The sequence below is a fragment of the Osmerus mordax genome, chromosome 2, assembly GCF_038355195.1.
Source record: "Osmerus mordax isolate fOsmMor3 chromosome 2, fOsmMor3.pri, whole genome shotgun sequence".
Classification (NCBI taxonomy): domain Eukaryota; kingdom Metazoa; phylum Chordata; class Actinopteri; order Osmeriformes; family Osmeridae; genus Osmerus; species Osmerus mordax.
The window spans coordinates 14,807,299-14,830,773 of NC_090051.1; the positions used below are offsets into that span (position 1 = coordinate 14,807,299).

General features: G+C 48.8%; 1 protein-coding gene across 1 annotated transcript; it reads right to left on the reverse strand.

The window, feature by feature from the left end:
* On the reverse strand, positions 1-19,096 carry enox1 (ecto-NOX disulfide-thiol exchanger 1). The gene is made up of 14 exons (XM_067259594.1): positions 19,080-19,096; positions 18,831-18,977; positions 13,730-13,897; positions 13,050-13,256; positions 12,313-12,546; positions 9,043-9,255; positions 7,083-7,189; positions 5,628-5,745; positions 4,855-5,048; positions 4,340-4,447; positions 2,960-3,013; positions 1,990-2,092; positions 408-493; positions 1-132 (listed from the first exon to the last, which is right to left on the reverse strand). The coding sequence occupies exons 1-14, from the start codon at positions 19,087-19,089 to the stop codon at positions 1-3; spliced, it is 1,881 nt and encodes a 626-aa protein (XP_067115695.1). The 5' UTR covers positions 19,090-19,096.
* Between the last annotated feature and the right edge of the window lie 4,379 nt (positions 19,097-23,475).

The following is a 23,475-nucleotide window of genomic DNA, read 5'->3' on the forward strand; positions in this document are numbered from 1 at the left end:
TCACGCTGAGCCCAGGCTCTCAAAGCCGCAGAACTTCCAGCGTTTCTCCAGGGTGGCGCCCACGCCGCTGAGCTCCTGACGGAACATGCTGGGCAGACGCACCATAAGACCCTCCAGCTCGCCCGCCGACACCTGCACGGGAGAGAGGGAGGAGGGACAGGAAGACGACGAGAGGAAATGCAGCGAGGCAAGGCCCAGAGACCGAGGAAATGAAGGGATGAGAGGCGAGGATGGACGGATGGGAGGGTTCCGATCGAGGGGGAAGGATGGAGATGAAAGGAGAGAGACGGCGGAAGAGGGTGGTCAGAAACACGGTCGCGCTTCTTTGTAAACTCTCTTAAAAACAGTTATGGTTGTTCCCATGCAGTATTTTGTCGTAACCATAGGGTTTGTGTGACGTGGATTACCTTGGCATCTAGTCTCTGGATGTACGACCACAGATATTCTATATTGGCTCCAAAGGGGTGGACGTGGAGAAAGGTTGATACGATGCCTGCAGATAGAGAGAGGGGGTGGATGTGGGGGTTATAGAGAGAGATGGGGGGGGGGGGGGGGAGTACATTTATATCCGGCCTTCCAGCAGGGCAGCAATCTGCATCTTGCCGACATGCCGTGCCATAAATGCACTTCACCCCCCCTCGTAAAAAAAATGCTGGGCGGAGCAGAAACAGCTCTTGAGTTGATTACTTGTGAGAGGTCCTGCGAAGGTAGTGCAGTCACTCGGGGCGGAGGGGGGGGGGGAGACTATAGTGCCCTCCCCGGGGAATTCACAGCCAATATTTATTTCCCTGATTTATATGGCGTAACACTGCCAATTACTGAGAGGCCTAATTCAATTCCCTGAGCTGGCTCGCTCATATGGAACAGTGGCAAGGAAAAAGGGAGGGGAGGGGTGATTGTGTTTGTGTCCATGTGTAAATGTAAATGTTGTGTGTGTGACTGTGTGTGTGTGACTGTGTGTGTGTGTGTGTGTGTGTGTGTGTGTGTGTGTGTGTGTGTGTGTGTGTGTGTGTGTGTGTGTGTGTGTGTGTGTGAGAGACATGCAGGCGTGTTCACGTACAGCACGCGTGCATGTGTGTCTGTGTGACATTATGCATGATGTGTGTATGGGTGTGTTTCTTTAAAGACGGCTCGGCTGGTTTTGAAATGAGAACCCCAGCAGCTGTGGCGGTCTTGCGCAGGCAGGCAGGCAGGGAGATAGAGAGCTCTGCCTCTCCTCTCCTTCATGTTGGGTTTCTGTGTGTGCCGCTAAGAGAGATAAATGTGTTCCTGCCTGCTCTGCTTTGCTTGGCTCTGGCCGGCTCAGCTCTCTCCTTCCCTCTCCCTTTCCTTTTCCCCTTTTCTTCTATATTTTTGCCTTTCGCTTCCCTTTCCTCTCCTCCTCTTTGTCCCGTCCTCACTAATTGCGTCTTCGCCCCTCTGCTTTTCCCGCCCCTCTGCTTTCCCCCTCCTCTCCTCTCCTCTCTCTATGTGTTCACTCCAGTTGATATAAAGCCGCTCTCATTCAAGTCGGGAACTCCATTTCTCAAAGCGGGACGGGGAATGAAGAGAGGGAGGAGAGCCACAGGAGAATTAGACAATTTGGGTTCGACAGTCTCTCTCTCTCTCTCTCTCTCTCTCTCTCGCGCTTTCTCTCCGCTCTCAGAACCGCAGAGGCTGAAAGCCCTCTCGTCTGTTTTCACTCCAGTTTGCTCTGAAATGGAGTGTGTTTCTGTGTGTGTGAACACAATGGCATGTGCAACTGGCAGAGGGAGAAAGAGAGCGAGAGAGAGAGAGAGAGCGAGAGAGAGAGCGAGAGAGAGAGCGAGAGCGAGCGACAACGTGTTTGTTTTCGTGTGTGTGTGTGTGAAGAAATCCTGACATGATTTAGTTTGATCGGAGGCCCTTCAACTGAACTGGACTTCAAATGACAAAGAGATGGCGTGTGTGTGTGTACAGGATGTGATGTGTGTTCCATACTGGTATGGAGGGTGTGGAGGGTGGGATTACCCAGGAGAAGAGCCTCTCTCTCTGATGTCACTGCTCCTCTCATGGCTCCTTCCATCCTCCTCTCCTTGGTGTGGTACAGAGTGGCCATGCACCCATTCACGCCCTGCAAACACACACACACACACACATACGTACACACACACGGTAAGTCCTTGGAAATACGTACACACAGACACACGAACATAAGAATAGATACAGCACAGTATTGCGGTAAATCCTTCAAATGTAAAGATTATTGTAAAGATGATTTCATGTAACACAATGTATTTTCTCCGAGAGCTTAGCTCTGGTGCTCGGTATTTGGCCCTGGGCTCATTGTGAAGGCCAGGGTCAGACACAGGGAGAGGCTGGTGTTGACCTCTTCAGGGCAATAGGAGGTGATGTGAACAAGCTAGCCGTGTACATAAATACACACTCCGCCCTGGGCTTCTGAGATGCGTTTCCTGTATCTGTGTCCTCGAGACGACAATCTCCTTCCAGCCCAGTAACTGGACGGCTAGGAATTCAACACAGAAGTTGTGTGTGTGTGTGCGCGCGTGTGTTATTTTTATCAGAGAAGAGTGGCTGGCCGGTGTTAGGGTTGCTGTTCCTCGGAGAGCGTTGTCCTGTCAATCTCTCTCTCGCTGCACTTTCCTGCCTTTCAGAGGACCCAGGGGAGCCAACAATCCACACACACACACACAATCCACAACACCCTTTCGTATGCCCTTAATGTACAGTAGCTCTAGACAGAGTCCCAGGGGGTTGCGTTTGCCTCTCCTGCCCAGGGTATATGACCTCTGTGTGGACACATCCATATGGAAGCACTTAGAAAGCTCACTGCAGCTAGGTGATACAGAGTGCAGGGGGGGACTCCTTACCTCTGGTTGACTTACTGTCTCTACGACAGTGTGAGTGTGTGTGTGTGTGTGTGTGTGTGTGTGTGTGTGTGTGTGTGTGTGGGGGGGGGGGGGGGGGGTGCCAGGTTTACCTTCTCAGGCACATCTCCGTTGGTGCCCTCCGCTGTATCTCCATTGTTCAACAGCTGAGAAGACAGAGGAAGATCAGACACGAGAGACACGGACAGAGAGACGAGAGAGACCAGAGCTGTGTGTCTGTTGATCTGTGACATCATCCGAGTGTGACGACGACTCGTCTCACACGGGCGTCGCCGACAGGCACAGACAGGAAGCAAGGCAGTACATCATACTAACAGCAGCAGGTATGACTGTCCGTCCTGCAGCCGTCGGTTTATGTATGATGTTGAACTTTTCTTGGCAACACATCAATAGAGGGGCACATCAATAGAGGTCTGTGCGCTTTATTTATTCATATGTCCACCGATCTGTGCTCTATCCCTCTATCCATCTCTCCATCTTTCCATTAGCTGATGAGAGGAGAGTTTCTCTTCCCTCAGCAAATGCTCCTCATGAGATTTGTTCATGATATCTTACATTTTTCATTGAGGCTACAGTAACCAGCACTAACTGTACAGGATCAGCTGTAACCAGAGAAACAGCTGTTTTTTCCCCCCTCGGTTGTGATATGACATCATTAAGATGAAATGCAATCTTAAAAAGAATCACATTTGAAAAGCTATTGTGTTTGAAATACAACGCTATATGCTCATACAGTAGACATTCTTTGCAATGCTGTTACATCTGGTCAACCCTTCTCTGTCACCATCTTTCCCGGCCATCGATTGAATACATCCGTCAGTCAATTGAGTGTTTCATTTGAGTTTGTAATAAAGAAGCGACATCAAACGTATTTTATCCAGGCTGCAGTGTCGCGGCCGTAACTGCCGCAGCCAAGCATCAGTAGTCACAGCAGGGGAGCAGACTGGGAGGGGGGGGGGGGGGGGGTTTAGACATGAGGGATCATGTCTACTGTGCTGGCTCTCACACACACACACACACAGACAGACATACACACACCCTGCAGCTGCCTGATTTCAGACGTCCAGTTTCCTGAGAGGAAGGCTGGCTGAATGGCCTGGTGTTTGAACTTTGTGAGAGAGAGGAGGGAGAGAGACAAATGGGGAGTTGCGCTAAGAGGAAGGGGTGAGGGCAGAGTGGTGAAGGGGATGAGGGGATGAAGGGGGAGATGAGAGGGAAGGAGTAGCCATGTTAGGATGTTTTTCTCCCGCTGAGAGAAGAGTAATGTGACAACAGGCAGGGGACCTTGTACTTGGGTGTGTGGGGGCAGATGTTTATGTGTGTGCGTGTGTGCGAGAGAGAGAAAAGAGAGAGAAGAGTGAGGAAGACAAATAAAGATGCCCCCCAGAGAGAGAGAGAGAGCAAGAGCAAAAAGGGAGAGTTTTCCAAAAGGAGCCATAGAGAGAATAAAATACATTAACATGTCCACTCACCTTGTCTCGGAATGCCAGGACTTCTCCCTCTAGGTACCGCTGTTCGTCTCTGGCCTGCTCTAGCTCTGCCTCTTTCGATCTCAGCTGCTCCTGCAGGCTCAAAAGTTGCTGCAATCACACAATCACACACGCACACACACAACGCAAAGCGGTTACACAGTGTGACAGCGCAGGAACCAATGCAGGGAGGACAAGAAGAACAGAGGTGACAAACCAGAGGAGACACCCTGGATTGGAGGAAAGGCACACACACACTTTAGGGCTAGCATAAACAGCACATGCACGGAGTCCCTGCACACGGGAGCCTGCGCAGACTGGTGAGCTGTTGTAATCTGCATCCAGTCCGATGCTGGGAGGTTAAGTCAGGTAGACAGAAGAGTCAGAACAAATAAGAATGATGCAGTCTCTGCCCTGGAAGAGTTGTTTTTGGGAGAGCTGAATGTCCTGCTCACTGGTGCAGACACTGCATCAGCGATACACGTTTTGTGTGCGCGCGCGTGTCTGCGAGTGTGTACCTGCTGCATGTTGTGCATGCTCTGCTGCAGCAGCTGGAGCTGGCCCTCGTGAGTGTGTGCGTGGTCGTCGTCGGGGCGATAGGCCTTGCCCTGCTCCTTCCTCAGTAGCTCCACTTCGTTCCTGTAGGCGTCCAGCTGCCAGCGCAGGGAGTCGTTCTCCTCCCTCAGGGAGGCCTGCGTCTGACCACACACACCTGGGCAGGGCACAGGACAGCACGTCAAGAGGAAAATCCCTGTTTATCTGCCCCCTTCATAGCTTTGGACCCTTTTATTCAGGAACCACATGACACACTTTTGGAAAGCTGTGTGTTTGTGTGCGTGTGTGTGTGTGTGTGTCTGGTATCCATTGCCAGGACAGACATATAGCAACCAGTAGCCTCAAACACACACACACTGTTTCCTATCTCTTCGGAGCCAGCATTAATAATTCTGTCTGACACTAAGATGAAACACCTTCTTGGTCTCAGTTGTACGACCAAGGATAGAGAAGAAAGAATAAATAGACACTGTCGGAGGACAATCCATTGAACTCTGAAATAAGAAATGATTCCCTGTAGAGGAAATACATTTGTACCATTTGTTATTTGTAAATTGTCTCTTGTAAAGAACCTCCTGTTTTGCCTCTGACTGGGACCTAAGAAACAATGAATCCTAAGCGAGTACACTTGATGCAAATAAGTTAATTGTTAAATCAATCCAAAGATCCAGATCAAAACGCCTACAGTATGATTTACAGCGATGTTGCCAAGTGAACATGTGAGTGTCTGTCCTACCATTTTCCTCCATGCGTGTCTTCTTACAAGGGCTCTCCTCTGATTCGTCCTCTGACATCTCCATCTCTTCCTCCCGGCGAATCCCCATGATCTCCTCGCTGTGGGCGTTCCGCAGCTCCTGTGACATCACAACCAAAAGACGGAGCGAGGGTCCCTAAGTGCCTCAGGGCTGTACTCTTAAACAGATGTCATCCTAAAAAAAGGGAGATTCTGGCCCTTTCAATATTTCAAAACCAATACTCCAGCTGAATTTGCCCTTAATTGTTCCTGCAAGATCAGTCTTCATGTCTACCCAAATCGAATGATCTCATGCTAGATTGTTTCACAAAGGCTAACTTCGACATCATCTGTCCAAATTGAGTAGACAGTCTATTAGTCATGGACTGGAATGGTTTGGAATGTAGAAATCCCATCCCACATGTTCCCTTCCATGTGTCTGCTGTAAAATCTGATAAAGTGAATTCATTTAAAGGAGTGTCAGATGAAACAGGAACTGTGTCCCTTCCATACAGACCTGCAGGGCTGTAACCGCTACACAGGAAACGCCTTTATCTCTGATTCGCAGTTGTCAAAACCAGAGGGATTTCACGAATGTTTAGGCAATTAACTCATCTCACTGTGGTAGCGGTATTCTCTCTCCCAAATGTTGCTCCATGCTAATGTGCACGGAGAACGCTGCATTCAATAGTGTGGAAGCTGTCGCTTCAGTATCACTTACCAAGAATACTAACCCCTTTAAATATAAGGGGTTCACATTGGCAGCGTTATAGGTTCTGACTGCGTAGGCTGTGTCTGACTTCACCTTGTGTCTTACCTCACAGTACGATCCACATGTTTTCCATTCTTACTGACTTGGCTAAAGGGAAATGACAAATCTGGAGGACATGTGTTGACTGGCAAGTTCTTGGTTTTAACATTTACCCCAAAAAGAGACAGACACTGTCCCTTTAAAATCACCATCTGTGCAACCGACCAGTATCCCCATTCCTTGAGCTTTATTTCTAGCTTAGATGAAAAGAGCTCCTCAGCTGCCTGACTTCTCATCCAGATTTGACTGTCAATGAATAATTGATCTAAGCCTTAACCCTGGAAACGGCTGTTACCATAGCAGCAGCTCACACTTTCGAGGAAGCATCAGATCTTTGGATACGGTACATATGTGACAAATGGAAAAGTCGACGATGGTAGGGAGGAAGGAAGGAGGAGAACTCACGCGCGCACACACACACACACAAACGTACGCACGCACACACAGACACAGAGAATATCTGAATTCCAGACGTCAATCTACTGTAACTGTGATGGCAAGGCACTCTGTGAAATAACGGCTTCATGTACACTTGACTTGTGTCAGTCCGGCTAGAGTGTCTGTCTCTGTCTGTCTCCTGAGCAGTCAAACTGTGACAAAGGAGAAAGAAAGGGAGGGGGGGTGAAAAAAAAGAGAAATGTACCAACCTCGCACTGCTTTTTCCAAATGTCTATGTTCTTGCGCTGTGCTTTTGAGAAATGGTCCCAGGCCTTTTGCCGGGTGGCGGCGGTGAACACGGCTGTGATCTGCTCGACTTTGGGGGGTCATAGGGGGGGTCAAGACAAGACAAGCCGTTTATGTAGCGCTTGGTACCACTGAGGCACACAGCAGAAGGTGCAGAGGAGAGGCCAGGGCCAGGGGCTCGAGGATGGGGGCTAGAGGCTGGGGACACAGTGACAAGCACAGACGCCAGGTTCTGTGCACCTCTTGATTGTAATTTAGTCGGTGTAATCTTCTTGTTTTATCAAACTGATAATGGCATTCATTTATGTTGATGGACTGGGTCCAGACCAGTTCCAGACCAGGTCCAGACCAGGTCCAGACCAGGTCCAGACCAGGTCCAGACCAGGTCAAGACCAGGTCCAGACCAGTTCCAGAGGTTTCCTGGCTTCTCCTCTCCCGTGCTGTACAGTACTTACATTTCATGACCTGCAGGTTCAGTTCCTTCAGGACTGACTAAGGCAACACTGCAACAAGGTGGAGCACAGCTGTCAATGAAGTATGTTGTACTCGAGGTAAACCTAGCCTCTGTATTCGGGTGGACCATACAGTAAATGGTACGGTCTGGTAGGATTTGTGGATAGAAACCACATTTGGTTCATGACAGTCGTCAAAGTTTAACTAGATGAGACCGATATTACGTTTTTGATCTCCACCTGTCGTGAAACGTTGCCTCAAAAGTAATGCTTGGTTTCGAGGTTGACAGTCATATTCATGAAAACAAAGAGAGGTCTGGCAGTGTCATTATCATAGTGGTGTGTATTTACAGAGAACACAATACACGACATTACAGCCCAAATCCCTCGACTGAACCATGTCTTCAAGGTTTTTCCCTAATAGATTTTCCCATAAAGGAGCACCCCAGACGACTTAGATGCTAAACCGCCACAACAGCAGCCTCGTACATGGTAATATCCTCAAAAGGCCCTGATGTGATACACGGCTTCTCTGTTGTTTACACATGGACCCGAAAGTCCCCTCAGTCTGCGTTGTGCATTCTTGTGCGGACGACGAGCCACAGGCCTGAGATGCCCCGTGTTGCTGTGGTGATGCTGCAGCCTACCTGTGAGTGAGGCAGACCACCTGATCCTCCCCTGCAGATCTCACACCGGAGCTCCAGACAGACAGACAGCTCCCAGGGGCACTGCACTGTACTTACCCAGCCAGAGCCCCCTCTCTCTGGGCTTGGACTACAGTCACCCTGACAGACGTATTGCTGGCTGGCTGGCGGCCTTACTGCACTAAAACCATATGCTGTACTGTATGTGCCAACTGTTCTATGCGGGTAGGAGATGTTAGTTTTGAATACAAAATGTATTTTAGCACCAGTGTACAGTACGTGTTGTAGGAAGGAAGAAGCATCTAGGAATGGGGTCTAGATGTAGCCGATGGTGATCTAATCTGTATCTCAGCATGGGTAACCGTGGGGAACCGGATAATGGAGCCGATCACAGGACACATGGGAAGACGGTTGTCATGGAGACGGGATAAGAACCTGCCCGCTGAGTAAATTCACTCGACGTCGTTTAGAAAGGCAAAACGTCGCCGCGACGTTTTGCCTTTTGCCTTTTGCGTACGCTCCACAGTGTGCGTGTGGAGCGTACGCGAAGGGGGCTTCACGGAGACTAACGGGAGCTGGTCAGGTGTTGTGGGAGTGGAGGTGGAGGTGGATCGTCAGAATCCCGCCGCAGGTGTGCTGGGTTACATAAGTATAGAGTCTACTGTCCTGTAAATATGTACGTATTTACCCTGAGTGACTACAGCCGGCAGGTGTTCCGTTTGGATAGGTTAGAAGTTAATGTGTGTGCGTCTTTCTCACACTGGATGAGACAGGCTAACAGGTGTTCAGTGTTGCTAGGTTGTGTGTTCATGTGTGTGTGTCCTTACACTGGTTGAGTATAGCCAGAAGGGCGTTCTTGAACTTCTCCTTGGCCAGCTCCATCTCCTCCTCGTGTTGGGCCTTCTCGCTCATCAGCCTCCTCACGTGGCTATTGGCTGACTGGATCATGGAGTAGAAATGATTGGCTGATCGGCGGTTGACCTCGCCGCGGTCGATCCACGTGAAGAGGACCGCCGTGGCCTCGCTGAACTTGTGGTCATCTGAGGGAGGAGAGTGGGGATGAGGGGGATGAGAGGGAGCAGGGACCAGTAAGCACAGGGGCAGAACGGAGGAGAGTGTAGAGAGGGGGATGGAGAGGATGGATGGTAGGGAGAGGAAGATGAGAGGTGGAGTGGGGAAGAGGGAGGAGAAGGTTAAGGTTGAGATATTAGATGTTTCAGGATCTCTGAAGAGCAGTAAAGAAAAACATTTTTTCTGTCTCTGAAGCAAACACAAACTCAGGAGTTCCAGGAGTAAAACACTTCTGAGTGCCCAGTCTCTGAAGAACATACTGTGGGCCGGACTGCAGTCAAACTGACTTCCATACACATCTCCAGAGTCTTTCCAGGAGGCACAGGTATGTTGCATAGATATTATCATTTGTTTTTATCGTCTGACATTATATTATTCTATAATTATGATACATACTTATTTGTAGAAAATGTTCCTTGAAAACCTTTTTCATATAATTAAGTCAGTCAGTACTGCGTGTCTGGTACTAGCCAGTCAAAAGGTCTGGTGGTCCAGAGCTCCTGTAAACTCATTTAAATAAACTTTCAAATCACCTTTGGATATCATGTTGCATAATATCAGGTTATGTGAGTGGTTTGATAAGTTGAAAATATGAATATAATATAAACTCAAACATAATCTTTTTTAAATAAAAACATTTCAATAAAAACATTGGATTTGAGTCAGTTGGAGACTTACAATAGGATAAGCAGATGTTTTGTCTGAGTTAATATTGTCATGTGGCCAGAACTAAACTAGCACATGATGTCAGACAAACCAATCTCGGGCCATCTAGACGTCAACAAGATTCAACAATGGGCATACAATATCAGAAAATATTACGATGCAACCAACCTGTGCCTGTTGTGCTTTGGCTCGTACCACAGTTAAAGCAGATAGAAGCCAAACAGCATTTCTAACATGAATGGAAGCTTTTACTTAGAGCTTCTTCGTGAGACTTTCCTTGGTAATAGCCCTCTCTCAAAGGGCCTCTTTCAAGTGTATTTTTCACATTTGAATAATAATTGAAAAGTGCCACAGTCGATTGCAGAACAGTGAATTGGAAATCATTAAATGAGTTCAATACCCTCGGCATCGCAACCTGCTCTGCTGTATAGCTGCAAACCCTTTTCGAAGCGCAGTAGCAGGTCTATTGAGTAGAGTTAGGCATGTGCAGTCACACTACAGTGGACACAGTGAATCAGAGCATCGCAGGGCAACACTAGGTAGAATGGGTTCAGTATTCCCCCAGACTTAGACATAAAACATGAATTGTAGACGCTTGGCTTCTGCTTATTTGTGGTGTAAGTTGGAAATGGTAAGGTCTACATGCACGCATACCCACACTCATTCAGACATGTGCAAACACACAAACTCACACGCACCCCAGTGGTCTCAATGGTGGTCATTACCATCCTTTCATGGTACCAGTTGAAAGCTCAAGCCCTCTACTCTAACTACTGCAGAAAGACAGTAATGAGGTAATGAACATGATTCAAGTATTTACCCACCAGTCTCATTTGAAAACATTATCCACAGGATGTTTGAATGGATATGATTACAAAAGCCTAAAAAGCTTCCTAATGCCAGAAAACAGAACAGAAAACTGAGGCATCAAACAAAGGAGAGGAATACCAAAACATTGAGAATAAATCAGGTGAGGAAATTAACAGAAAAGAAGAAAACAGAATCAGAGAGTATGCGAAAAAAAAAAAATTGGACGACGGGAATTACGGTCCCGGAATCTCCTGCCTGTAGGATTTGATGAAGAGATCCAGGAGCGCTAGGCTCCAGGAGAAGACTGAGTGGCTGAGGAGGGCCGGAAGGGTGGAGAGACGGAGAGGGAGGAGGCGGGGTGGCCTCTGGCGAGCACCCAACGTGCCTTTACACTGACATGACACACCCCATCATGACACGCCTCATGCGGCGAGAGGAGGAGGAACAGCTGCCTCCCCCGTCTAGAGTCCTGCTCACAACTCCTGTAGGAGGGTGAGGGGTCCGCAGTGCCTCAGACCACAGCTGGGAGGGCGGGCAGGGGGGGGGGGGTAAAGATACAGAGAGAAAGAGAGGGAGAGAGGGAGAGAGACCGAGGGAGAAACAGAAAGAGAAAAGAATAATAACTAAAGAGAGCGAGGGACGAAGAGAGCGAGAGAGAAAGGAAGAAAGAAAGAAAGAAAGGGATAGAGAGGGCGGAGGGGGGTGAGAGAGAAAGAGGGACAGAGTAGGGGCCCCCTTCGCACGCAGACAGGAAGCTGTGCTGTGCTTGCTGATGAGCCAGAGGGGGCAGTGGAGTCAAACCGCCTTTTCACAACGGAGAACTCTGCAGAGGACAGAGGGATGAGAGTGACGGGAAAGGAGGAGTGGTGGTGACCTCCACCATCACACATCCCTCTCTCCCTCCGCGCCCCAGGCTGTCTTCAATCTTGTTCCAATAAATAACAGCTTCTAACGTGGGCCCGCCGAAAGGGGAGAGGAGAGCTTTGCAGGCTCTAGCAGAGGATGCCTGGAAATCGATAGCTAATTAGCTGGAGCGATAAGAAAAACGAGACAATTGCATTTTCCCAATGTTACTGTTTTCATATCTAATCATGTCTGACACTTGCTGATGTCAATTTGACATGACGTCTACAGAGAGGTCGCTTTCACAGTTTAATTCAATCCACGGATAACAGGCGTAAAGGTGTGTCAGCATTTGACTACTCATTTGACTACTCATGTTGAGAATTTGAATCAATCATTTTTCTTCTTCTACAAATTCATAGGTGGCATAGCATGCAGTTTGAAACATTGCAAAACACACACACACACACACACACACAAACGCAATACGGGGGAGCTAGGGTGGACACAGCTGGAGGTAGTAGTGGAAAGGTGAAAGACACAAACAAACACGCGCAAACACCCACACGAGAACACACACTTATCCCCAAAAAATCGCACAGGGGAGATGCAGCTTTAGACGACATTAGAGCATCACTACTCCTGACCAGACCTCAAGTCCTGATTCCACAGGCTCCTAAAGACAAAGTTCCTTTGGCACCGCCCACCTTTCAACCTCTCCGCCAGCATGGCTGCCTCGTGCTCGGAGAAGTGCATGATGGGAGGGGGCGAGGGCGGTCGGAGGCGGTCGTCGTGGATTTTGCGGCGGTGCCTCTCCTCCCTGGCGAACAGCCTCTGTTTACACTCCCACTCATACAGGTCATCCCGAGCCTGGGCGAAGTCCACGTGGATCCTCCCAGAGTCCTTCTTATCAGTGCTGGAGCCAATACGCATCCGGTACCCTGGAGGTGGAGGGAGGGTTGGTGGGGGTTCGACACAGGGGTCAAAAAGACAGTCACACACGGCACCAAGCACATACTGAACCGCAAGTCACAGACACACACGCACTCCCGCTCTTTGAGATTCACTCCACGCCGACTGCGAAATTCCGCACCACGATTTTGTTCTTATTTTTTCTGCTGATCACAAAATGAAAGATTTGTATCCTTCTCCAGATACGGCAACAGCCCACATTATCATGCAGGCAGCTCAGAAGGTTAGACTCATTACTGGTAGTGAATGCTTATTCTCTTGGAAGAAATAACTGATGCTGGCTGTTAGTTTGAACAGCAGAACACATTTAACATCTCACATGTCTGTGTGTGTGAGTCATGTGTAGAGTGTGTTGGGAGTGTGTCCATGTGGTCAGAGTGTGTTGGTATGTGTGAGTCTGTCGAGTCTGCCGGTGCGGGGGGGGGGGGGTGGGGGGGGGGGGGGTTGTGTGAGTTTGAGGGAGTGTGTTCACCAGAGAGATAGAGGGCTTTGTCCACCATGAACTCCTCGCTGTAACGGATGTGGCAGAAGTTCTTCTTGCTCTTGCGTATGGCTATGATCTCTCCACACTGGTCAAACACCTCCCTGACGATCTCCTCGTTGGCGTTCTCAGGCAGTCCGCCCACAAACACAGTTTTACATCCTGGGGGGCGCTCACGTGTCGAAGGAGGGGGGAGGTCTGAGGAAACAAGCAGAGAGACGTCGAGTTCGACCCAGTGGGGCCATTAGGATTAAGCAGTCATGTCTGAAACAACCATACCATTTTTATGATCATCCTACTCATTATCGTTAGATTGAGTAAAGATGAACGAAAGAAAATCCGATTCATTTGTCATGCATCAACGAAGCTCCATGTCTAATGGATTCCCTTGATTTTCTTCAGGGATCAATGAGATTTTGAGTAGGAAGCCCTATTAGAACACGCTGACAATAACACAATCTGAAGCAATAAACGACAAGGTTGGCACAACAGAAATAGATATACCATGTGTTGTGCTGGGGTCATAGATATGAGGCACAGCAATAAGACACACACTGGTGTTTACACGTACTGTGGAAAGACATGCAGCACATTGAAACTGTTCTGATCCCTCATGTTAGCTACAAGCAATCCCCAGCCTGCAGAATCTGGATGGATTGTGGTGGTCTTACTGGGGTTCTGGGGAAATAGGGTGCAGCTTTTGCAGTGGACGATCTCCTTAATGATGGGCATGTCGGGGGGCACAGGCGGAGGGGGCACCAGGCTGATGCCCGCCATCATGGGGTTGATGGGGCCGATGAGGCCCAGGCCCGGGTCAAAGCCTTGGATACAGATCGAGTCTGGAGGTGAGAAAGAGGAGAGGAGGACAAGAGAAGAGTCATATAACCGTGCGAGTGTGAGGGAGGGGCAGAAGAAATGGTTGGAGAGAGACTTGAGTAGAGAGGGAGGATAGGTGGGAGATGGGCTGGGGGATAAGGGAGGAAAGAGGAGTTTGGATGCACCGGGTGAGAGGGGTAGAGAAGGAGCCGGAGGGGAGAAAGATCAAAGCCCTTGATACAGATGGAGAGGAGGAGATGGAGGGAAGAGAAAAGGTAGGCTCGGGAAGAGACGGGAGAAATGAAAGACTCGTGAAAGCCTCGGACAGAGATGTTACTGGATGAGACAGGAAGCGAGGGAGGCGGGTGGTCAATAATCATCAGACGCTTGAAAGCCCTAACCATAAATAGGAGTCTGGACAAGAAAGAATGGCGAAGAAAGAACTATCGGTGCGGTGGAGAGGCGGGGAAAATCTCGGAGAAGAAATCCGTGTGTCTGAGCCGCACAACGGAACAAACACCAATCCAGCACACCCCCGTCCTAACCTCAACATCACAGCTGCGTCGCCTTAAGTGCCGCCTTAAGTGCCGCCTTAAATTGTTCTTCACCTGAGTCAGCAGCAAACGAAATTCAGCTTGACACAAATGCAACTTTTGTCACAGCCAGGCCGGCGCTTGAAAGGAGCGCCGTGTGAGCATGTGACTGATCTACGGGGTTCTGTTCCCCGGCAGTGTGACAGGAGAACGTTGACTCAAAGTGATTGGGCCTGGTGGGGACTAAGCCAGGTGGTGGGTACACTGTTGAAATCTCTTCGTAACACAATAGGACAGGGTGGAAAACCCACCCAACACATCGGGAGACACATGTCATCTCACGCAGTCAAGTTACGGAGTGCGCAAACACAAACACGCACGCACATACATTCACCGGCTTATCTAAATGACAACAGGAGTCATTTTCAGAAAAGATGGATTATTTGTCAGCGGCTTGTGGACAGTTATAGATTAGAATGCAGCATATGCTGTTGATATCCTGTCCAGAAACACAACATGAAGGTGGATTGATTAGGCTATATATCAAACCTTGTGAGTGATTTGTATTCATATGCGTACAGAAGTTAGACTGATTCCATGCAGAGGGAAGGGAATGAAAGACTAGAAACAGAGAGACAGAAAGAGAGAGAGAGAGAGAGAGAGAGAGAGAGAGAGAGAGAGAGAGAGAGAGAGACAGAGAGAGAGAGAGAGAGAGAGAGAGAGAGAGAGAGAGAGAGAGAGAGAGAGAGAGAGAGAGAGAGAGAGAGAGAGAGAGAGCGAGAGCGAGAGAGGCTTAAATGTTTCTGTAAGAAGGAAAAAGGGAACACCGATTAGATTATCTATGGATCTCCTGAGTCACAATCATGTGTAAACTGATATTCAGCAGATCTTTGGAAAACTCATTAAAGTGCAGAGTGTGATGGTTTTAACAGGTAAATTACACTTCCTAGTGCCCCGCATCCATCATCCTCTAATGTTGTTTGGGCTTTTTGCTTCCTCTCTCCGTCTTCCTCCAAAGGAAAATGATTCAAGGCCTGAAGCTTTCCCTGGCCTCCAGCCCTGTTAGCTCTGCCAGAGACACAGTTCACACTTCTATTTGTCATGATTTAAGCAATTCTTTCCTCCCCTCTCTCCTCCACCTTTCTCCCTCTCCCTCGTTCCATGTTTTTCATTCTCTCTCTCTCTCTCGCTCTCTCTCTCTCTCTCTCTCTCTCTTTCTCTCGCTCCGCCTCTCTCTCTCTTTCTTTCCTCTAGGATACAATGAGGGCTGAATCTCCCTCTAGGAAACAGCTGGCTTTAATTACCACGAAGGTGAGATGTCATCAATCAGAGAAACTCCATAACCTCGTTACACACACAGACCCACACAAAGACTTGCCTTGCACATTTTCCCTCCAATGTCTCAAATTTACAGTACCTGTACACTTTTCCTTCATCCAATTACTGTATTTCTCTCCCTCTCCCTCTCCCTCTCCCTCTCCCTCTCCCTCCCCCTCCCCCTCTCCCTCTCCCTCTCCCTCTCCCTCTCCCTCTCCCTCTCCCTCTCCCTCTCCCTCTCCCTCCCCCTCCCTCCCCCTCCCCCTCCCCCTCCCCCTCTCCCATTTCCTGTACCATTTCTATCCGTCTTCATCTCCCCGTGCCTACATCTCCATCTCCCTTTTACCTCTATCTCTCTCCATACTTATTCTCCACAGATGTCTCACTCTCTTTCTCTCTCTCTCTCTCTCTCCCCCCCACTCTCTTCCACCCTCCTGCTCTAAGGGTCCTCTTCTTATCCATCTCTGTTCCCAGCTCATTAAAAACTGCTTTTCATCCGAGTTCTGAGTCTTTCTATGTGGGTGTCTGTCTGTCTTCAAGTCTCTGTCTGTCTCATATGCAAAGAGAGCCATGAATTATGAATGAGAGGTTATAGGGCTGGCTCCAGTGCCTGTATCCTGCTACAGCACACACTACAAAGCAGCCATCCATGCCTCATAGGGTAGATTTAATTCATACATATAGTCAGTATTGAAACTACCACCTCTCCACAGAGCTAATTGTACGGTAACACCCAGTAGCGCCAGGTTCTGACGCCAATACCACCTGTGTTCAGAACTAATTAGAGGTTATGATTGACCCGAAGTGTGTGTGCATCAACTCCATCAGTTTCAGCTGTTTAATGAGCTGTTTGTACAAGAGTTTCTCTCACAAGAGGGAGAGAAACTTCAAGAAAGAGAGAGAAAGAGATATAAAGAGAGAAACCTTAGATGGAGTCCCTCCAGAGAGAGAGAGACCAGTGACTGACTGGACACGCTATAACCGTGCCACAGTACCATGATGACAATCTTGGAATTTCCAAGAATCCGCATCAGTGGTAATAGTATGATATTGGTATATCATATATACGGTAATCAGATATATGGTAATATATGTTATGTGGTAGTGAAGAGTAAATTGTTCTCCTTTTATCCTCAAGACAAGCATGTTATTTGAAAATTACCCTTTAGAGTACATTCTTAAAGTGAAAACCACTTATGTAAATGACAAAGAAAAGGGATATCACTCTTCCAGCTCAATAATGGTCCCATGTATACTAAAACTCTCTCCGTCACATCACAATAGACTTCTTTCCTATTCAAGCAAGCTTTCCTGAGTTAAATCCGTGCATTTAGTAATTCAGGGGCTTAGACACAACTCAGACTCCCAAATCTCCCTGTGTGCTCTGCTAATATAGCTCACAATAATATCCTGACAATGACACCATCCTAGTAATGGGGAGAAGCTATGGATCATGCATAGGGCAGAGAACGTGCTTTCGTTGCATTTTCATATGTTTAAACATGAGTCTATAGGTTGATTTCATTTTGTTTAGCCTTGAACCATTTTCGTGAGTAGGACCTATATTTTGATTTGATCCAGATGCTGTGGGATATTCCACAGCTGAGTGGTTTTCCAGCCCTGTCTCTTTAACAGTTTCATTGGTCTGGGAAAATCTCATATTGCTCATTCTCAAACAGTCAGCATTACTGTGAGTACTCTTAGTAATACTCTTTGAAGTGTGTGTGTGTGTGTTTCCTCAAGTTTCCCAAAGTGCTTTCAAAATAGCATTCACTGTTTCTGTCTGTCTGTCTGTCTGTCTGTCTGTCTGTCTGTCTGTCTGTCTGTCTTCCTGTCTGTCTGTCTTTGGTTTGGTTGCCTGCCTATCTGCCAGTTTATATGCTGTAACAGTATATTGTAGCTGTAAATGTGTGTGATCTTGTGACCATGTGTAAGAACCCACAGAGATTCTGGAGGTCTGGAGACCTTTTCTTCCTCCCAGCTAGACTCTATTAACCCAGGGCTCCCTGCAGGACAGACAACCCCAGCCTGCTGAGTCATTTGTCAAGCTGATCAAAACAAAAATAATTCAGACTCTTCTTTAACCTCCATCCTTGGTGGCTTTGCAGTCATATTTTTACTTAGCAGCACCACAGGGAACCCAATGCGCGCACACACAAAGCTAGCAGCGAACACACCGACACACTTACCCTTTTTCATTTCCTCTGTCTTTGACACTCTCTACCTCTGTTTATCTCGCTCTGTTTCTACCTTTGTCACTCTCGCGCGCACACACATACGCAGTGCTAGCACACCAGCAGTGTGAATGGCAAGACATATGAAATCAAGTCATTAGAGAGATACTTCCTCTTCTATTGTCCTCCCCCTTTCACTTTCCTTGACTACATGATACCTTCTATTCTCCACTGATGACGAGACAACAATAGAACAGGAAGGTTGCAGAAGTGCACCTGCAGAATATGAGCTAACAATCATTTTGTATTCTGGAGAAAAAGTGAAAAGTCATAAAAATCCTTTGATGTAGAAAATAGCATGCCAAGCTCATAACCTCTTAAATTATACAAGGTATTTAACGAGGACGTAAGGCACAGCAAAAGCCGTCCGGTCAACCCCTCACCCTGTTTCTGGGGGGGGGGGGGGGGGGGGGGGGGGGGGGGGACGACACAGTCAAAATCAACAGACAAGAACTCAAAGAACTTCTCCCGTGCATTTGCAGTCTGGTCTGCCCAGTCTGGCACTGCCCCGCTGCAGACAGCAGCTGCAGGCCAAGTACTCTGTTTACTGTGGACTGAACTATGGTCGGTAGAGGTGAGCTGCCCTGCCACTCCACTGCTGTTCAGCTATGAGCTACCATGCTCTTCTGTTGAAGACGTGCTATGGAGGCAGGAGTGGGATAGTGTAGAGGAGGGGCAGAGTGGGGAGGAGGAAGAGGAGGGGCAGAGTGGGGAGGAGGAAGAGGAGGGGTAGAGTGGGGAGGAGGAAGAGGAGGGGTAGAGTTGGGGAGGAGGGAGAGGAGGGGGTAGAGTTGGGGAGGAGGGAGAGGAGGGGAGGGGGAAGAGAGGAAGAAGAGGAGGGGTAGAGTCGAGAAGCCCAGCGTCTCTTGTACCTGATACCAGCTGCTGGCTGGTGAGGCCCATGGGTACAATGCCCAGGTTGTTCATGGCCGTGGCCCAGGCGCCGTGGTCGCCATGGGAAACAGGCATGCCGAGGTGGCCTGGATGTTCACCGCCGAGGTGGCCTAAGCCATCCGCTGCTGGAAGGAGACAAAGAGGGGCTTACACTCTGAACACAGTGTGTTAGCGTGCACATGTGTGTGTGTGTGTGTGTGTGTGTGTGTGTGTGTGCAGTGACATACCGCTAGCCATAGCAGGTGTGCTGTGCTCCTGTGTCTTCTCTCCTCTTCTCTCATCAGATTCCCACCTCCCTCAGGGTGTGGGACACCGCTCATGGACGAAGGGATGGAGAGAGGGGAGGATGGAGAGATGGATGGACTGCAGACGCCTTTGTGGTTAGAGGTTGAATTCCATCACCGTGAACACGGCCTGGGAAGAGACAGAAGAAGCCGTTTAGTGATGCATCACGGTATGAACCTTAACCTGCTCTGACCTGAGACAGCCGCACACATCCCCCAGCTAGGAGGTCCAGGGAACCACAGCCAGACCAGACACTAGCCGTGGCCCACCCAGCAGACATGACATCAGTCAGCCAACCTGCCTTTGAACTGTGTACTAGTGGAGGCTGTTCTGGTGCTCCATGCAGACACACAGACACATGCATCCAGTACAATATAGTACAGACACACATCCATACAGTACAGACACACATCCATACAGTACAGACACACATTGTAAAGACAGTACAACCATAGAGCCACACAGTACAGTCTCTGGGCAGTAACCAAGCCAGCTTAATCATAACCACTACCAGCTAAACCCTGCAGCACGACAAACAAACAAATGCACAAGCAGACACACACAATTGCACAAACATTCACTCAAACAAATGCCCAAATGCACACACACACATGCAGGCACGTAAAGTCCCGGGAAAGACCAAGGGAGGAAATGAGAGCACCGAAACCAAAGTAACCACCATGCTTTGCTTTTGACAGAGTAATGGCTTTGATTCATTGTGTTCCCTCTCTATAAGCCACGTCAGCTTTCAGAAGCTTTTTCGTCCACTTGATTCCATTTCACACCGAAAAAACACACACACGCACACACGTACACACTCGAAACAAAACCCCCGCTGACCTCTAGCAGACGTCTATCAGCACCCCTTGAAATGTCTCCAGGGAGTTGTTACGGTGACCTGACCTTTGATATGTTGACCCCAGTCCTGTCCTACCTCTCTCCCCACAACCATCTCTCTGCAAAACATCTCTTATGGTGTCATTACGACGAATCCCTTGAAACAGTTATGCAGGAATGTGAGCCCAGACCTGTAGTCTTTCGAAAGCTGGTTTGGCTGACTGGCCAACACTGTGTTGAAGCCCCTCTTGACAGCAGCAGATCAGGTGATCAGTATGCAAGGCCAGTCTGTCTTCATGGAGCAAGACCACTCTGCTGTAATCATCATTATTCAAATCTGACACCAGGAAATCAGCTTAGCCCCACAACCACAATCTCTGCTTAACTGAGACGCAATTATATCAATATATTTTCATTAAGAAGTACATCGGTTCAAATTGCTCTGGGATGCTTTCCTTTAGAGAAGAGAATGGCTATTTTTACATTGAGGACTGACGTTGTAAAAAGACCTGTGTGTGTGTGTCTTGTGAAAAACAGCAGGATAAGAATCACCTCAGTCTGCAAACACATTAGTGTTGCCTGAGGCAGATTCCAACCTGGCATTTTATTGTTTATATCTGATGCACGTCACACACTCTGTGTGCCACTGACGAGGATAATAGCATGTGCATGTGTTATGTGTACACACATACATGGAGCAAACAGGAAACAATCAGTCATTCACATACTTGTATGACGGTGATCCATCGGCAGCATAATCCCAGCTGTCACACAAAGTTGAACAGAATTGTACACACACACCTCCTTATCCATACACAATCATACATCTAATGGACCCGAATATTTATCCTTCTCCACACTACACACACACACACACACTCTGAAAACACTCAGTCATGTGTCATCAGCTATTCTCTTTACCTCGGCCCACGCTCACTCTTCCTATCCGTCTTTCTCCCTCTCTCTCCCCAGGAGGTTCTGTACCTGTGTGCTGTGGAGTAGGAGCTAATGTAGCATCACAAACATGGAGATGAACATCTCCCCCCTGCTTTCATTCTCCATTTTTCCTGCCTCTCTCTCTCTCTCTCTTTCTTCCTCTCCCTCTCTCTCTCTTCACTCTCTCTCTCTCTCTCTCTCTCTCCCTCTCCTCCCCAGCTTGCTGAATTTGATGGAGCAGCTTACCCTCATGACAAGTGACAGCACTGGTTTTTCTTTCACCCCTTTCAATCTTCCCCTCCCCCTTTCAATCTTCCCCCCCTCCCCCCCCCCCCCCCCCCCCCCCCCCCCCGCTCGCTCCATCCCTCCATATTTCTTCGCAACACATTACCCGCCAGTCCTCTCCCTTCCCACCACACATGGTTTCGTCCTCGCCCGACCAATTCACCATCTTCCCCGCTTCTCCCTCCCCAGTCTCCTCGTCTCGATGGCGGGGCAGTCCGCAGATACCCCCCTACCCCCCCCCCCCCCCCGCAGAGCACTTCTGCTCACTTTCACACGCCATGAAATATTCACGCCGCAACGCGTGTCCTCTCCATAATTCAAGAGCTCACTTGACATCTCTAAATGATTCACGAGGACCGTCGCTCTGCTCGAGCACTGAGGGGGCACCCCTTCTTCGGACACACACGGGTGGGGGGCGGTGGTCGGGAGAGGGGGTGATGGGGGGGGGGGGGAGCGGGAAGGGTAGGGTGGGGGTGTCGTGTGACAGAGATGGGTGACCCTGTCCAAGTAACACATCGACAAGGACTCTGATTAACAGCCAATCAGATTGTAGTATGGGCTTCAGGGAAGCACTGACCAGTACTGACGACTGAGGCGCGTGGCTGAGAGCATGACCAGGTCGACACAGAGGAGGACAGTGAGGGATATAAATCTGTTCCACACATGTGGGTCATCCTGATTAGTCCCAAATGGGGAGCAGGATATCCACAATAACCATGGAGGAACATCAATAAATCAGAATCAAAATAATCGGATTCTCACTCATTTGAAACAGATTTGACTTCCTCTGTGCTGGGAATCTGCGTTGTGGATCAAGTGGTTCCACGGGCTCGGGAGAATCCAGCTGTCTCTTTGGAATGTTCACACATTCTTTTTGGTCATCAAAGACAATCCCCTGCCTCATTGTACATCACCAGTGATAGTGAGTGATATCTCGTGCATGAACCAGAATCAGGCAGTGATTCTGAAGACAAGGCCTCCCTTGGGCTCTTCTGGTTTCTAAACGTGATGTCATGCCTCATTCCTCTGTGTATATTCTTCCGATTTAGTGGTATATGTGTACCACTGCAGATTGTGTCGGGAATAGGATGATACACAAGCCTGCTGGAGTGCTGTGAGATGAAGAGCGCTATTGAAAACCGCTAACACCTAGCCTGCCTCTCTGCGGTGTGGCATGTGCCTGAACACACAGGGAGCAGGTGACAGGCCTTGGGAGCCTTCAGATGGTTCACTTCCCTTTATCACCCTGGTGACATCCTGTCATCGTCACACGCGATGGCGATGCACCTCATGATCTTAGCTCAGGTAGAGCATAGACATGCAATATACACACACACACACACACACACAGACGCACAGGCACACAATCTCATAAGGAATAGCTACTCCCGACATACTTACACGCCATGTCACACAGCAATTTGAGCAGATGAATATTGTATAAACCCCTGTGTATCATGCTATCTGGCTAGCACACCCAGAGGATTGTGTGGGAGGAGCTTTAGAAAGCGTCATCAATATTCATGACACATAACATTATCTGTGTCTAAGGAGTCACTCCCAGCCTTAAGGACTTGAGAGAAACTCACTCCAGGGCAGTGTATAGTAGCCAACAGTAAAGTTACGTAGCACAGACAGACAGACGCACATATAGATGAGATATATTAGACAGACAGACAGACAGACAGACAGACAGACAGACAGATAGACAGATAGATAGATAGATAGATAGATAGATAGATAGATAGATAGATAGATAGATAGATAGATAGATAGAAAGTATACTGTAGCATTGCGTCTTGCATAGGGATGATTACGTAAGAAATATGAATGAAAGGCTTAGACACTTAAGCCCACCTTAAGTACTGTCTGTTCTGAAGCGTAAGGGAGGCTGAGAGGCTAGGAGGCTGGGAGGCTGAGAGGTTGGGAGGCTGGGAGGCTGGGAGGCTGGGAGGCTGGGAGGGTGAGAGGCTGGGAGGCTGAGAGGCTGGGAGGCTGAGAGGCTGGGAGGCTGGGAGGCTGGGAGGCTGAGAGGCTGGGAGGCTGAGAGGCTGGGAGGCTGGGAGGCTGTCAGCCAAGGGAAGGTTCTCCTGTACCCTTCAGCATAGAGACAGGGTCACAGCCAGGAGATCAGTCACTGCTCACTGCAAATTACTCCTAATACAGCCTTTAGAAAAGCCCCCATTAACCACTCTAAGAAAGACACACATAAAGAGAGAAGAGAGACAGAGAGGAAGGAAGGGGAGGGAGAGAGAGAGAGAGAGAGTGAGAGTGAGAGTG